Here is a 12,771-nt window from a genome sequence, read left to right as displayed (position 1 = left end):
AAACGCTAAGATGCATGACACTCTGCTACTTAGTTGGAGTAATGTGTATGGATTGGTGTGACACTTTAGACCCTCCCTATACTTCAACAAATGAGGGTATGTTGTTGGAATGTTGCGCAAATGTTCCCTAAAGTCTGCTGCAATGTTCAGGGAACATTCCCTGGAACTTTCCTGAAGGAGACCGTTTCCTGGGCTAGCCTTCTATGTTAGCGATACTCCAAACAAACAGTGTTTTTAACATATCAATAAATAAATAATGTCGGATATGTTTTAATCTGCTACTCTAAATGAACATTACTAAGCTGTGAGCAGCTGCTCTTTGATGATTTTGTGCACAGCACTGTGAAGGAATGTGTCTAAGCCCACTGACCATATTTAGTCTGGCTGGAATATACTTTTTTTTTACCTACATTTATTTATTTTTAACTGTGAACGCGCTTCATAGTCAAAAAATTGTCATCCCTCATTACTGTGTATATATATTTTTTTCAAGGCCTGAAGAGGTATAGCAGTTTGCTAGTTTTTTAAACAACTTGTGCAGGAAAAATTTAAATTTTAGTTGTATGGCCACGTGAAATATTTTAATTAGAAATTGCATTTTTTTTATATACACATGTATTTAAGCTGGTGTGTAGTTTACTCATTTTGGACGTTGTCAGGGGCGGAGGGTGCAGTTCCCGGTGTCTGCCACTAGGTGCTGCTCGGGAGGGAAGTTCTGCTGCGGTGCAAAGGAGGAGGGAGACCGAGGTGCGACGTGGAAAGGCAGAGTGCCACTCGTGTCTCTTTTATAATAAACAAATGACACACAGCCGCACAATGAGCACAGCCTATCCGCTTTCAGAAGGAACTAACGCGGAGATGCAGCACATCGGCAAACTGGAAATCCACTTGTGTTAGGAGGAAGAAGTCGCAGTCGCCATGGAGGGGGGGTTGACTATTACTTTTATATCTGTGGCGATGTTTGTAGGTTCCTTTTTACTTGGATTCTTCCCACTGTTGTTCAGACTCTCACAGGTAAGTCTTTTTAAACTTAATTTTCCCAAAGACTTTACAGATCCTTTCAGTCAGTAGTGTTTATCTTTATGTGCACACGGAGATAATGTGCGCCTTAGCAGCGTTACTGTCTTGGAATTTGGTCTGGATATACGCTGCCTTGCGCGGGGGAGAATCCCACTCATCAGCTGATATCACATGTTCGTCCGCAGAAAAGCCTGCAGTTTGTCTCCATCCTGGGGGCCGGTCTGCTGTGTGGGACAGCACTTGCCATCACCATCCCTGAGGGGGTGGGCTTACTGGAAGAGTCGTGGAGAGGTGAGCACAGTTCAGACCCTCGCAACGAGGAGGAGAATGACCAGAGAGTCGTGACCTTCCAGACCTCTTTCACTGGTCGCCTTGACAACACATCAGATGCAGTCCACCTAAGTAGCACCTGAGTGTTTGTGTTTGTGCCCCTCTCCACATGATTAATGAGGCTCATGCTGATGAAAAGCAGGCTGAATGATGTAAATATATGCTGCCTGGCCTTTTGTGTGGACTTGATCAAAAGCTCTCCCTGTGCTTCATCTCCCCCTCTCCAGCGTCCTCCTCCTCCTCTGATGTGCCACCTGGGGTGAATGCCAGCAAAAAAAACTCCACAGAGACGGGCAACCCACCCAGGTTCTTCATTGGCGTGGCATTGACGTTCGGCTTCACCTTCATGTTTATCGTCGACCAGATCGGGAGTTACTTTTCCACGAGGGGCAAGTTTCCAGAACTCTCACACCAGCTCCAGCTCTAGTTTTTATTTAGATGTCTTTCCATTAATCACCTCGCCATGTGCAACGTCTCATTTCAGACCGAACGAGTCGCTCGTACAACAGCGTCCACATCACCGCCACGTTGGGCCTGGTTATTCACGCGGCAGGTACACGCCACGCCACGCTGACACATCTGCACATTACTGTAGGCTTGTGTTTGCTTGAGTTACACATAGAAAAGAGTCGGAGGTGTTCCTGCCCTCATGTGACTCAGCATGTGATATTTTTCCCCTTGCTTGAGCCCTTCATGTTTCAAAAGGCTTTATTTGCGTGGGTGTATCACAGCTTTTTGCCCACTGAATTAATATGTTTAAGACTAATCGCCTAAACATTTGCACACAGAAGAAGCACGTTGTTGTGATGGTTAATGAGACTTTTGACTGCACACAGCTGATGGATTTGCCCTGGGTGCTGCCGTGGCCACGGGTCAAGTGACGGTACAAGTCGTCGTGTTTCTCGCTGTGATTTTGCACAAGGTAAGAAAACCTTTCAGTGAAATCTCAAACAACTCGTAATGGAGCGGATAGTAACCTCTCTCTTTTCTCCTGTAGGCGCCTGCAGCTTTTGGTTTGGTCTCCTTTCTGATGCACTCGGGCCTCGAAAAGAAGCACATTCAGGGACATTTGCTGGCCTTCTCAGCTGCAGCACCTATAGTTGCTATCACCACTTACTTCATATTACACGCAGTAAGAAAGCTACCTTGTATCCGTCTAAAAGGAGTTACACTATATATCCTCCTAATTATATAGAGTCCTGTATTATTTGACTTGATGTGCGTCTTGTCCACAGTCTGGCGGTTCATCTCAGAACCAGCTCAGTGCCACGGGAGTCGGAATGCTCTTCTCAGGTGGGACGTTCCTCTATGTGGCCACGGTTCACGTTCTCCCTGAGATCAGCAGCAACAGGTCAGGTCATAACCCCGCCGACCTGGAGCAGTACACTGGACCCGAGGGGCACCAGCACGGACACCTGGGGCTCCTGGAGAGCCTCACTCTCATCCTCGGCGTGGGGTTTCCAATGCTTTTGGCTCTCGGGCTGCACGACGACTAAAAAGGAAACGTCTGGGCAGTTAGTTAAATTTAGTGCAAAGATTATGGAGCCGGAAAAATCCTGAGCACTTGTCTGATGCTACGCTACACTGGGTTGTATGACACTTAGAAGCTTAGAAGAAAAAAATGTGCCTTGGAAGAGCATTTTGTTTTTTCTTAGAGTGATCTGATTTCAGTGAAACTCGTCTGTTTAGTACAACTATTGTTTGTGTATGAGAAGAGCTTTCCAGTAGGTATAAAGAATCACGTAGCTAATGTATCGTCCTCAGGAGCTTTCAGTCCAAGAAACTGAAAAGGGTGTCATTAGCTTTCAAGGCCCTTTGTGTTCAAGGTGAAAACTGGATAGAGTTACAGGAACAACCAAAAAATAAAAAATAAAAAAAACTCTCTTTCCTAGATAATGAGAGATCTAGATTGTACACTTTACATAGTTGTGTTTGTTTAGTCAGAAGTCCAAAAGCAGGCTCAGATTTCTGTTTGCTCTTGTGCCATACTGGAAATTACCAAGAGACGGGAAGTGAAACACGTGTTATATATTTTTTGAAGGTGAGACGTTTTATCAGTGTAGCCGACAAAGAATTATTGAACTTTGCCAGTTCATTAGGCACGCTAGTTAAAACAAATATAACAGTCCAGCACTAAATATTTGCTTCATGAAGGTTAAGATATTCAGCACTTGTTTAAAATATATATATATATAGAGAGAGAGAGAGAACGAGCTGTCTATTCAACTCTGCTTTCATTTTGGAGGCTATTGTTTGTAGTACTGTTCTTTGTATTGTTTTGTACCGACACATGTTTCTATTATTTTGACAACCCTGTTTTAGTCAGTGGGCTAGGCTAAAAACAGGAACCCTTCAGTGTTTAATACAATACAGCTTAACAGCACCAACAGCACAGATGTAACATGAACTGAACATTATAACAGTCACTGAGGGAGAGTTAGTGCAGGACTGTTATATTAGAATGTATCAGTCTTCACAGGTGTACCTAATAAACTGGCCAGTACGTGTACAGTAAGAACAAATCCAGCTCATGTTTCAAGTGCCAGACAGTAGGTACTGTACATCATCATGTGGTCCTCATTATTCTGGTCAACGATAGATCACTGGTTTTATACCTGTGACACTTAATGAACTAAGGTTATGTGATGTTGAATGACTTCCCGCCGTTTCTCCTTCAGTCCCTTCTTTTTGAAAATATAAAATACATTAAATAAAAACATGTCTTAATCTTTTACTTTTTTTCTCCACATGACCACAGCATTAAACCGTCTGATGCTGATTCATTTTTAGTGGTCCGAGTGTTGCGTATCTCCTGCCTTTTATCAGCTACTCATAAGATCTGGACATCGTGGTGCCAAGGAGACCACTTCCAGTGTGTTAATTACAGATATGGAAAGCAAAGACTCATTTCACTCTTAAAGTAAGATTTATTAATTCGTTTGTGGGAAGGCAAGAAAATACACTAAACACGATCTGAATCACATAACGAACTGTTACAAGTAAATTCAACACATTACAAGGGTCTTGAAATATGGCTCTGTTTTAGTTTCACATCTCATTTACTTTGGCCTGGTCATATGTTAAAAGATAATGACTAGTCAGGTGACAAGAAAAAAAAAAACAGCACGTTGGTCAGCTAAACATTAACCAGTATTGTGGCCTGTTATGCCGATACAGCTCATTCAGAGTCTTGCAGTTTGGCCTCTCACTGGAACTTCCTGCTAGCGGCTGTGATGTCAGCGTTCAAGCATCTGATGGTTTTTAACCCCACGCTCTCTGGTCTGCTGCCTTCACCTGCACCGCACAGCTTTCTGCAGGCTTAAAACTCCACTTTCAGGGTCTAACATCTAACTCAAAGCGTGCAGTTCTGCATTGTGTAGTCTTGGATCAAGCAGTTCAAGTGGACTAATGCGATGCCTGTGCTCAAACAAACAAACAAACTGTAAATTTTGGTTATACCACACAGCAGCGGTTGCTGGCTCAGAGGTCAGCACTCCTCAAGAGTTCAGAAATAAAGATGTATTACCAGGATGTGAGTTCTTGAACGCTGTTTACAACATGCATCCTGACGGAGGACAGAAAAGGGAAGCATATTTTGTAGGGTCACAATCCAAAAAAAGCTTTGTTTTACTATGGTACTACGCAAAACATAGGGCACATTCACATTGAATCTATGCCATTATAACAAATGAGACTGACCGTATAAGTCATTAAACTCTTTGTCACCTCACATCTTGACTAATTGAATAGTTCTGACTTATATGATCCCAACATTAAACGTGGGCTTCTCCTTTTAGCTGCAAACATTCACATACTTTTATGGACAGTGCAGATAGTAGGAGTGTTTTTCTATACTGCTTTAAGAGCCTTAGCAGCTCTTGAGTGTGTCAGTAAAGCCTGAATTGTATTTAACACAGTGGGAGGAGGTGAGAATGTTGAGAGTCTTTCAGAAGGCAGAACTGGGGTTAATCATTTCTCTCATAGTTTCATGCGGCCTATGGAGGCAGTCAGCTGAGCCTCCAGAGCCATCTGATCAAAGGTTCGGTTGTGTGTCTGCTGCCTCACTCGCTCCCTCATGTGAAAGGAGGCCCTTGCCAGCCTCTGTGCCTCCTCTTGTATCTGCTCTCGCTGCCTCCGCAGCCTCTCTCTCTTCCACTCCTTCATGGAGGTGGAGCTCTCCCTGACCCTCCTCATGGCCTCCTCTTCTTTCTGTATCTTCTCCCTGAGCCTCTGGTGACAGATCTGCCTGTGTTGGTTGTGCTGCTGTGTCTGCTGAGCCCTGCTCCTGTGCTGGGCTGAGGCGTGCAGGGCGGCCCTTTCCATGCGACGCTGGCTCAGCTGGACCAGGATCTGTTTGTGTGTGAGCCACTGGGTGCTTTGCTGTTTGGCCCTCTGCTGCGCTCTTTGAATCTGCTCCTCCTCCAGGGCCGCCCGCTCCTGCAGCTCCCTCAGCCGTGCCTCAACGCCCTGGGCCCGTTTCTCACAGGAGTGATGCAACTTCTTTTCAAGTGTGCTCCTCATCTGTTTCTCCTCTTCCTCCACCTGTTGTTCCACCTGATGTTTCAGAAGGACGTGTCGTAGCAGCTCCCTGCGGTTTTCCTCCTGCAGCCTCTTCCGCTCCCTCTTCTCCTGCAACACTTTGCTCCTCCAGGCCTTCTCCTCCCTCTCCACTGCTACCCGTCTCTCCTTCTCTCGCCCCCATTTATCCGCCTCCTCTTTCTCTCTCAGCAGCTTCTCTTGGTAGTGTTTGCGCTCCTCTGCCTCTTTCTGTGCACGCTCTATCTTTTCTCGGCGTTGTACCTCAACCTCCTCTTTCAACCTCCTCCAGCGGTCTTCTTGCAGCAACACCTCCTGCTCGAGCTGCTCTGCTTTCTCTTTCTCCTGACACTCCCTCAGCCTCCTGCGGGCCTCCAGCTCCTTGTGCCAGCGTTTCAAACTCTGCTTTAGCTTCCTCCGTCTCTGCTTTTCTGCTTCAGCTTGCCGGGCCTCCTGTCGCCTGAGGTTCTCCTGTCTTTTTTGTTCCTCCTGCTGGCAGAGGTTGAGGCGATCCTGCTCCTCCTGATGCTTCACAAGCATGAGGGCAGCTATCTTGCAGTCTCTCTCTGACACAGTGACACACAACTCCTTGTTAATGTTCTTGGTTAGCCTCTGCAGTTCCATCTCAGTAGCTGGGGAGTGTCTGAGGTCACCCAGATTGAAGCTGCACACTGTGCTCCTGTCTGGGTCTCTTTTACCACCAGCAAGAGAGTTGGAGGACTTGCTAACAGATTTCCTTTTAAAACATAGATCTGCATAGGGGACGGGCCCTGTTGTCAGGCTGTGATCCTTCATTCTGGCGTCTGGCAACACTTCCAAGCCTGAGGCTTTATTAGTACTACCTGACCGCCTGTCCCCTGCCGCCTGGATAATCCTCTCTCGCTCCTCTCGGCACATTTGCAAAAGCTTCATTCTTTCCTTTTCATACGAGTCGTGCATGACCCTCATCGCCTCGAAAGGCACAACATCCTGTTCAGCGATCAACTCGTTTAGCGATTTGATTAAAAGTTGGACCGGTTTTATTCCGAGACGAGCGCAGGACTCCAGTGAGCGGGGGCTGGTTAAAACATGCCGACTCCTCTCTGCTCCAGGCGACTCATAGTTGTCCAGGTCCAAACAGAGCACCGGGGAACTTGACTTTCGCTCCCCCATGATGATAAAAAAATAAAAAAAATTAAATTACCTGGATGCTATGTGCAGGTGCACAGAAGAGCGTCTTGCACATTCTTCCGGCTCTCCAGCTTGGGCAGGTCAGGAGGGGATTAGCTGCGTCCTTCCAGGCAATCGACGATTAATTGCATTTCTACTTCAGCTGCCTGTAAGACCCGATAGACAGAAGAAAAAAATAAATTAATAAATAAAATAATAATAATAGTGAAATGTGGCATTGCTATTGCACTGCTAAAGACAAAATACACTGACAGCCTCATTTTAAACTTTCCTCGGGGAAAGACCAATGTCAGTCCTCAATTTAGCTCATAAAAAAAACGTTTTGGTTGAAATAAATAAATCGTAATAAGAAGAAGAAAAAGAAAACAAACCTATTTTTTCCAGACATGCGCAGTTGTGAAGAGCTAATTGAAAATAAGGTAAACAGCTGTTCTGGTCAGACGCCTCCTGTCACCATGACAACACCACAGCCAGTTTAAAAACACAGTGCAGCCTTCACAGGTGGGACACTTTTATTTGGGCGTCCTCTACCGGCGAGTCACTCAAATGTGTATAATAATGCGTATTTTGTAATACATAATGAGTTTTCATAATAGCATATGAATATAAATAGTATATAAATACAAATAGAATAGCCCCGCAGGCTAAAACGCCGTAATGGGGGCAAAAGGGAAAAAAGGTGAGTGAAGAGATTTGTTCCAGGCCCTTAGCCTGTTATGAAAGAGGTGATATATGGCCAACTCAAACAAGAATTTCTTATCTTGAAGTACTGGCCCACGCTGTACTGGGTAAATACTTACAGAGATAATTATTTATTCCTGACAGTTTACTGGAGTTGCACTCCACAGCACTAGGAGGCGCTAATGGCTTCTACAACGGACGCTTAAATCAAAAGAAGAACTTTTTTCAAACTTCGTAACGCTGCGTTTTGTGTCTTTACCTCGCAGGTTTGTGGAATTAATATATATATATAAAAGAATATATATATATATCTTGATATAGTAATGTGTTTCCCTTTTAATTTGATGCTCGCTTTGGCAGAAGAGTCAAATGTTGTTTACAGTTCAGCTATGCTAAGTTGCTAACATAGCCGCCCTTACAAGCTAACGCCGGCTAATGCTAGCCCAGACCACAACAGATGAATTAAACTGCTCAGAAATTCAACGTTTTAGTTTAGCCTGCTCGGTCGGAGTTTGTTTTTTTGTTTTTTTTTAGTTTGAATGGTTAATATTTGTGTTTACGTGTCCGTTGTTTTGTTGAGATCCAGTTTAAGTGAACGTAGAAGGCGAGCATCAAGTAGCAACCGTTTCCAATAGCAACGTTAGCTATCCCGAGTTTATTTACATACAGTAAAACATATAATAGCTGTTTATATTCACTAAAACAGACACAAATACAAATCCAGCGTCGGCCAGTTTTGCATCAACTCATTTCCTTCTTCACAGCTCATACACTTGGTGAATCAAGATGAAGAGAGGCAGAGGTGTCGGTGACGAGGAAGCTCCCCGGCAGAATGGCAACGCTGGCCGAAGGAGAGACAGGCATCAAAACGATGGGGACGAAGCCGGGGGTGATGTGGGCCCAGCGGACCTACAAGACGACGACAACGACCCGGGGCTCAGGAGAGAAATCCGGAGCAAGTACAGAGACCTCATCAGCTCAGTACAACGTGAGTTGTTGCAGACAGACAGACAGACAGACAGGAGGATGTGGCAGCTGAAGAAGCAGCAGCACTTGCTGTTGTTTATTTCCATGCAGATCTTTGACGTGCATGCTCCTTGTGTGTTTGTTTTTCAGAGAATAGGGAAGACATGCTGAGTCTCAACAACAACAAACTGACAGAAGTTTTAGAGGAAGCAAACAAACTTTTTAAAGATGGTAAGTCTGGCACAACCGCAGGATTTCCTGAATTTACGCTGGCGGTAAAAGTGAAAATATGTAAATATGTAATATGGTCTCTGAGGACATTTTCAGTCCCTCAGATCACGGGTAATCTATAAACAGTTCCGAAATAATGCTATTGGAACGAGTAGAGAGTGTCTTCAAGAAAAATCACCAAGTCCTGCCTTCGTTTTAGATTTTTCAAACATTTTCAATATTCAATCATCCTATGCCCGCCTTGTTTAACCTCATTTCTCTAGTTTCATCTAACTGTCAAAAGACATCTAAATTGCACAGTTAATTACTCACTATTGTTGTATTCTTCTTTATCAGTTCGGCAGGCGAGAGAAGCAGCGCTGGACGCCCAGCTCCTTGTTGTGGCGACAGACCTGGGAAAAGAGAAAGCCAGCCAGATGTTTTCTGAAGGGACCGCCTTCGATCACACTGTTTTTACAGAGCATCTTGTGAGTATTTTTAATAGTGTATTATGTCCGTGTGTATGCAGTGGCGAATATTTCTTTATTTCATTTTAAATGTTACCTAAAACACCATCAGATTTTGGCGCAAGTCCAAAAAGTAGAAAGATAGAACCCAGTTAAACACCTACAGACAGATTGTTGTACAGATACTAAATAAGTCTAGTAGCTGTTGATCAGTCCTTGACTTTGGTACTTTCTACTATGGGATGTTGATGGTTTTCCTCACATGGCTTGCTTGTTTCAGGTCCTTCCACAATGTTTCTGTTGGATTTATGTCATTACATGGGTCATTTCAAAGCAGAAATTACTTGTGTGCTTAGCGATGTTATTTTGTTGCTCAACTCACTCTATCCTGAGACACTGGTTTGAATCGTGTGTAGATGCTACCTCTAATCACCCATTTAATGTTTGTATGGAGATGATGACTCACTTAATCCTTGTATACAGACAATTTTTAAAACCTTTGCTTTCAATGCAGTGGTCATGTTGGGTTTCCCCTTCTCTTACAGTTGTCCTTCATGGGCCTTAACCGGCTAGAAGACGGGGAGGATGAGCAGCACAATGGAGGCACCGTTGACGGTTACCTGCCCCACGATGCCTGGCACAGACTCGCCAGGAGAGCAGAGTTCTGCTTCAAAACGGCACCTTCTTTCCACTACATGTGAGTGAAGTCTTCTGTGTGCCAGCGGTGACTTAAATGCCGTCGCTTTTTCTTCCCCGTTCACATGAGGGGAAACATATTTGAACTCCTGAAACAGTGCCTACAGATTAAGGTGATCTACTCAAACAAATGACACGTTTAATTGACATTTGGCAGTGATTTACATGATTTAAATAAAAATAGATCTGTCACGTGGAATATTTAAGTATACCCTGACTGGTGGACTCACAGTCTTATTTAACATCTACAGCAGATGTGTTTGATGTCATCATACCAAAAAAGACCTTCAGAAAAATAGGTTATGGATGTCTGAGTCTTGGAAGAAAGATCTGAATAAATAGCTCCACAGTTTGGAAAGTCATCCATGTAATTCAGTCCAAGAGCAGAGCATTTGTTAGAAAAAGAAGTCTCCAAAAACACTAAATCTGCAGGCAACTCCTGAAACCTTGCATGCATCTACAGCCAGAAAGAGCTTGTACAAATTTGACTTGCATGTGATAAAAAAAACTCCTGCTGTTTAAGAAAAGAGCAAAACTACAGTTTACCAGTGAATATAAAGGCAGAGACCAGGTAATTTGGAACAAAACAAAATCAAATATGGCGCTGAAAGATGACATGATGCTCTCTCTCTCTCTGTAAACAAGATGATCATCCTATGCACACTAATAAATCCACCAAGGAATGACGCACATAGAAGAAACAGAGGGTTATGGAGTTACCCAGTCAAAGCTCAGATTTAAATACCACTGAAATGTTGTGGGGAGATTTGAAACAAGCAGCACAGACATTTAAATATCTTGCATGGAAGAGTGGTCAAAAATTTCAACAAGCTAATGTCAAGGACGGGAAGACAATAGATTCTGAAGCCGCCGTTTTATATTTATTGATATATCTTTGTTGAATGAGTGACTACATTTCTCTCCAGAGTTGTTGAAGTACGACAACTTTCCAAAGGAGATCATGTGTTTATTTGCCCACATCTTTTACTTACAGGTGTTCATTTGTACTGTTGTGTTTATTATTGTAATTGGATTACTTACAATCCCCCAAAGTATCTTATGTCTCATGAGTTTTCCGTTCTTTGGATTTTTTTTGCTTTAGGATGGGGTCTTTTCATGCAGAGCCACCTCCTCCAAAGCAAAGGATAGAACGGCAAAGGAAGGCACCGAGCAAGGAAGCCAAAAGGATAATGCCTACTCAGGTTATACTCCAGTTATCTAATTGCATGTGTTTGTGACTTTGCAGGCAATTACAAGTAGGGCAAGCATCTAAAACACCCCTGTTGTTTTACTTTACTTTTAGTACTTGTATCTGAGTGTGTATTTTATGAAACAAACTTTTAGTTATTTAAAATACAGAGAATACTGGTTTATTTCCACAGTCAGAGAGACAGTTTAAATATGTTTTGTGTTCAGTGGATTTTGATGTCCCACATACTCACTGGATCATGTCAATGTTATTCATCAGCTGAAGAAAATGGAAGAGTCTCATCAAGAGGCAACAGAGAAAGAGGTGGAAAGGATCCTTGGGTGTCTGAAAAGTTATTACCAAGATGATCGTAAGTTTAAAGTCGACCATGCACACATTTCATCATCGTTGTCTAAATTATCAGCTGCTCATGTGCGTCTGTCTCCGCCACAGCAACATCGCCGATCTCGTATTATGAGTTTGTCATTGACCCCGACTCGTTTTCGCGGACGGTGGAGAACATTTTCCACACGTCTTTTCTGATCAGGGTGAGGGGCCATTGCTGTTGTTCGTTTTATTTTATTATTTTCAAGTTGAGCTTGTGTGCCCTCTGGTGACTGTAAGCAGGCGTGACAACGTTGTTTGTGTTACAGGACGGTTTGGCGCGGATGTATCTGGATGATGACAGATTGCCTTGTATAGGTAAGAAGATGCAGCGGTTTACTCTTTTCTTTTATTCTCTCTGGAGCTTGACAAAGAATGATTATTTTACTGGCGTCGTGTGTTTCTGTGCCTCAGCGCCTGTAGAAGAAGGGGAGGTGGAAGCTGGAGGCACATGCAGTCGTAAACAGTGCATCGTCTCCATCAGCCCAAAGACGTGGAAGGTTTGGACATTTTGGTCTGAAAGTAGAGGAATGAATCTATCAAAAATACCAGAGCTGCTATAAACAACCTTTGTTTCTGTGATCATGATTTTATATTTTATTTCTTTCCCAGGAGCTCATAGATGTCTTTGAGATCAAAGAAAGAATGATCCCCTCTCTACACACTGAATGATGGACCGACGCTGTCTTGATGTCTGTAAAACTGTTCAGTGAAATTTTTTTTAGCGTTTTCTATAAAGTTTGCCAGTTTTGATTTATTGATTGTTCTCATTGCAAATATTGAATTTTATTCTGTAAAAAGTCTCAATATGCCATATTTCTGATACGGACCTTTGATATATTAAATATTTAAAAGTTATCTGAACTGCATGCGTGTGCATTTTATGTCTATGAAAATAAGCACTACAGTAGGTAGCTCTGAAATATCACATGAAATGTTCCAAATGGTGTCAAATTACAATAACTACTTTTAATTATTTTCATATTCTCTCTAACTAAAAACAAACGGGTTACTTTAACTTCTTTATGCCTGATGACAGATCAGATCTTCTTCTTGGGCATGGATGATGCCAATCTTGTGCTAATCTGAAGAGAGACACTTCGCACAGTTACTTTCATCAGC

General features: G+C 43.2%; 3 protein-coding genes across 3 annotated transcripts; 2 read left to right on the top strand and 1 right to left on the bottom strand.

Annotated features, from left to right (window-relative positions):
- Positions 1-817: 817 nt before the first annotated feature.
- On the top strand, positions 818-4,184 carry LOC311500858 (zinc transporter ZIP9-like). The gene is made up of 7 exons (XM_084562484.1): positions 818-1,014; positions 1,206-1,311; positions 1,578-1,739; positions 1,835-1,903; positions 2,187-2,272; positions 2,348-2,482; positions 2,586-4,184. The coding sequence occupies exons 1-7, from the start codon at positions 919-921 to the stop codon at positions 2,844-2,846; spliced, it is 915 nt and encodes a 304-aa protein (XP_084418610.1). The 5' UTR covers positions 818-918; the 3' UTR covers positions 2,847-4,184.
- Positions 4,185-4,268: 84 nt separating this feature from the next.
- On the bottom strand, positions 4,269-7,038 carry LOC311500797 (coiled-coil domain-containing protein 185-like; the record flags this gene model as incomplete). Its single annotated transcript, XM_084562390.1, has 1 exon — positions 4,269-7,038. The coding sequence occupies one exon, from the start codon at positions 7,036-7,038 to the stop codon at positions 5,329-5,331; it is 1,710 nt and encodes a 569-aa protein (XP_084418516.1). The 3' UTR covers positions 4,269-5,328.
- Positions 7,039-7,946: 908 nt separating this feature from the next.
- nsmce4a (NSE4 homolog A, SMC5-SMC6 complex component) lies at positions 7,947-12,567 on the top strand. Its single transcript, XM_084562133.1, has 11 exons — positions 7,947-8,003; positions 8,502-8,725; positions 8,854-8,934; positions 9,271-9,401; positions 9,926-10,077; positions 11,179-11,278; positions 11,545-11,635; positions 11,719-11,813; positions 11,919-11,967; positions 12,064-12,149; positions 12,262-12,567. The coding sequence occupies exons 2-11, from the start codon at positions 8,524-8,526 to the stop codon at positions 12,319-12,321; spliced, it is 1,047 nt and encodes a 348-aa protein (XP_084418259.1). The 5' UTR covers positions 7,947-8,003; positions 8,502-8,523; the 3' UTR covers positions 12,322-12,567.
- The last annotated feature ends 204 nt before the right edge of the window (positions 12,568-12,771 follow it).

This window comes from Chelon labrosus (genome assembly GCF_963514085.1).
Source record: "Chelon labrosus genome assembly, chromosome: 15".
NCBI classification, from domain to species: Eukaryota; Metazoa; Chordata; class Actinopteri; order Mugiliformes; family Mugilidae; genus Chelon; species Chelon labrosus.
This window is presented reverse-complemented; position numbering and strand designations above follow the sequence as displayed.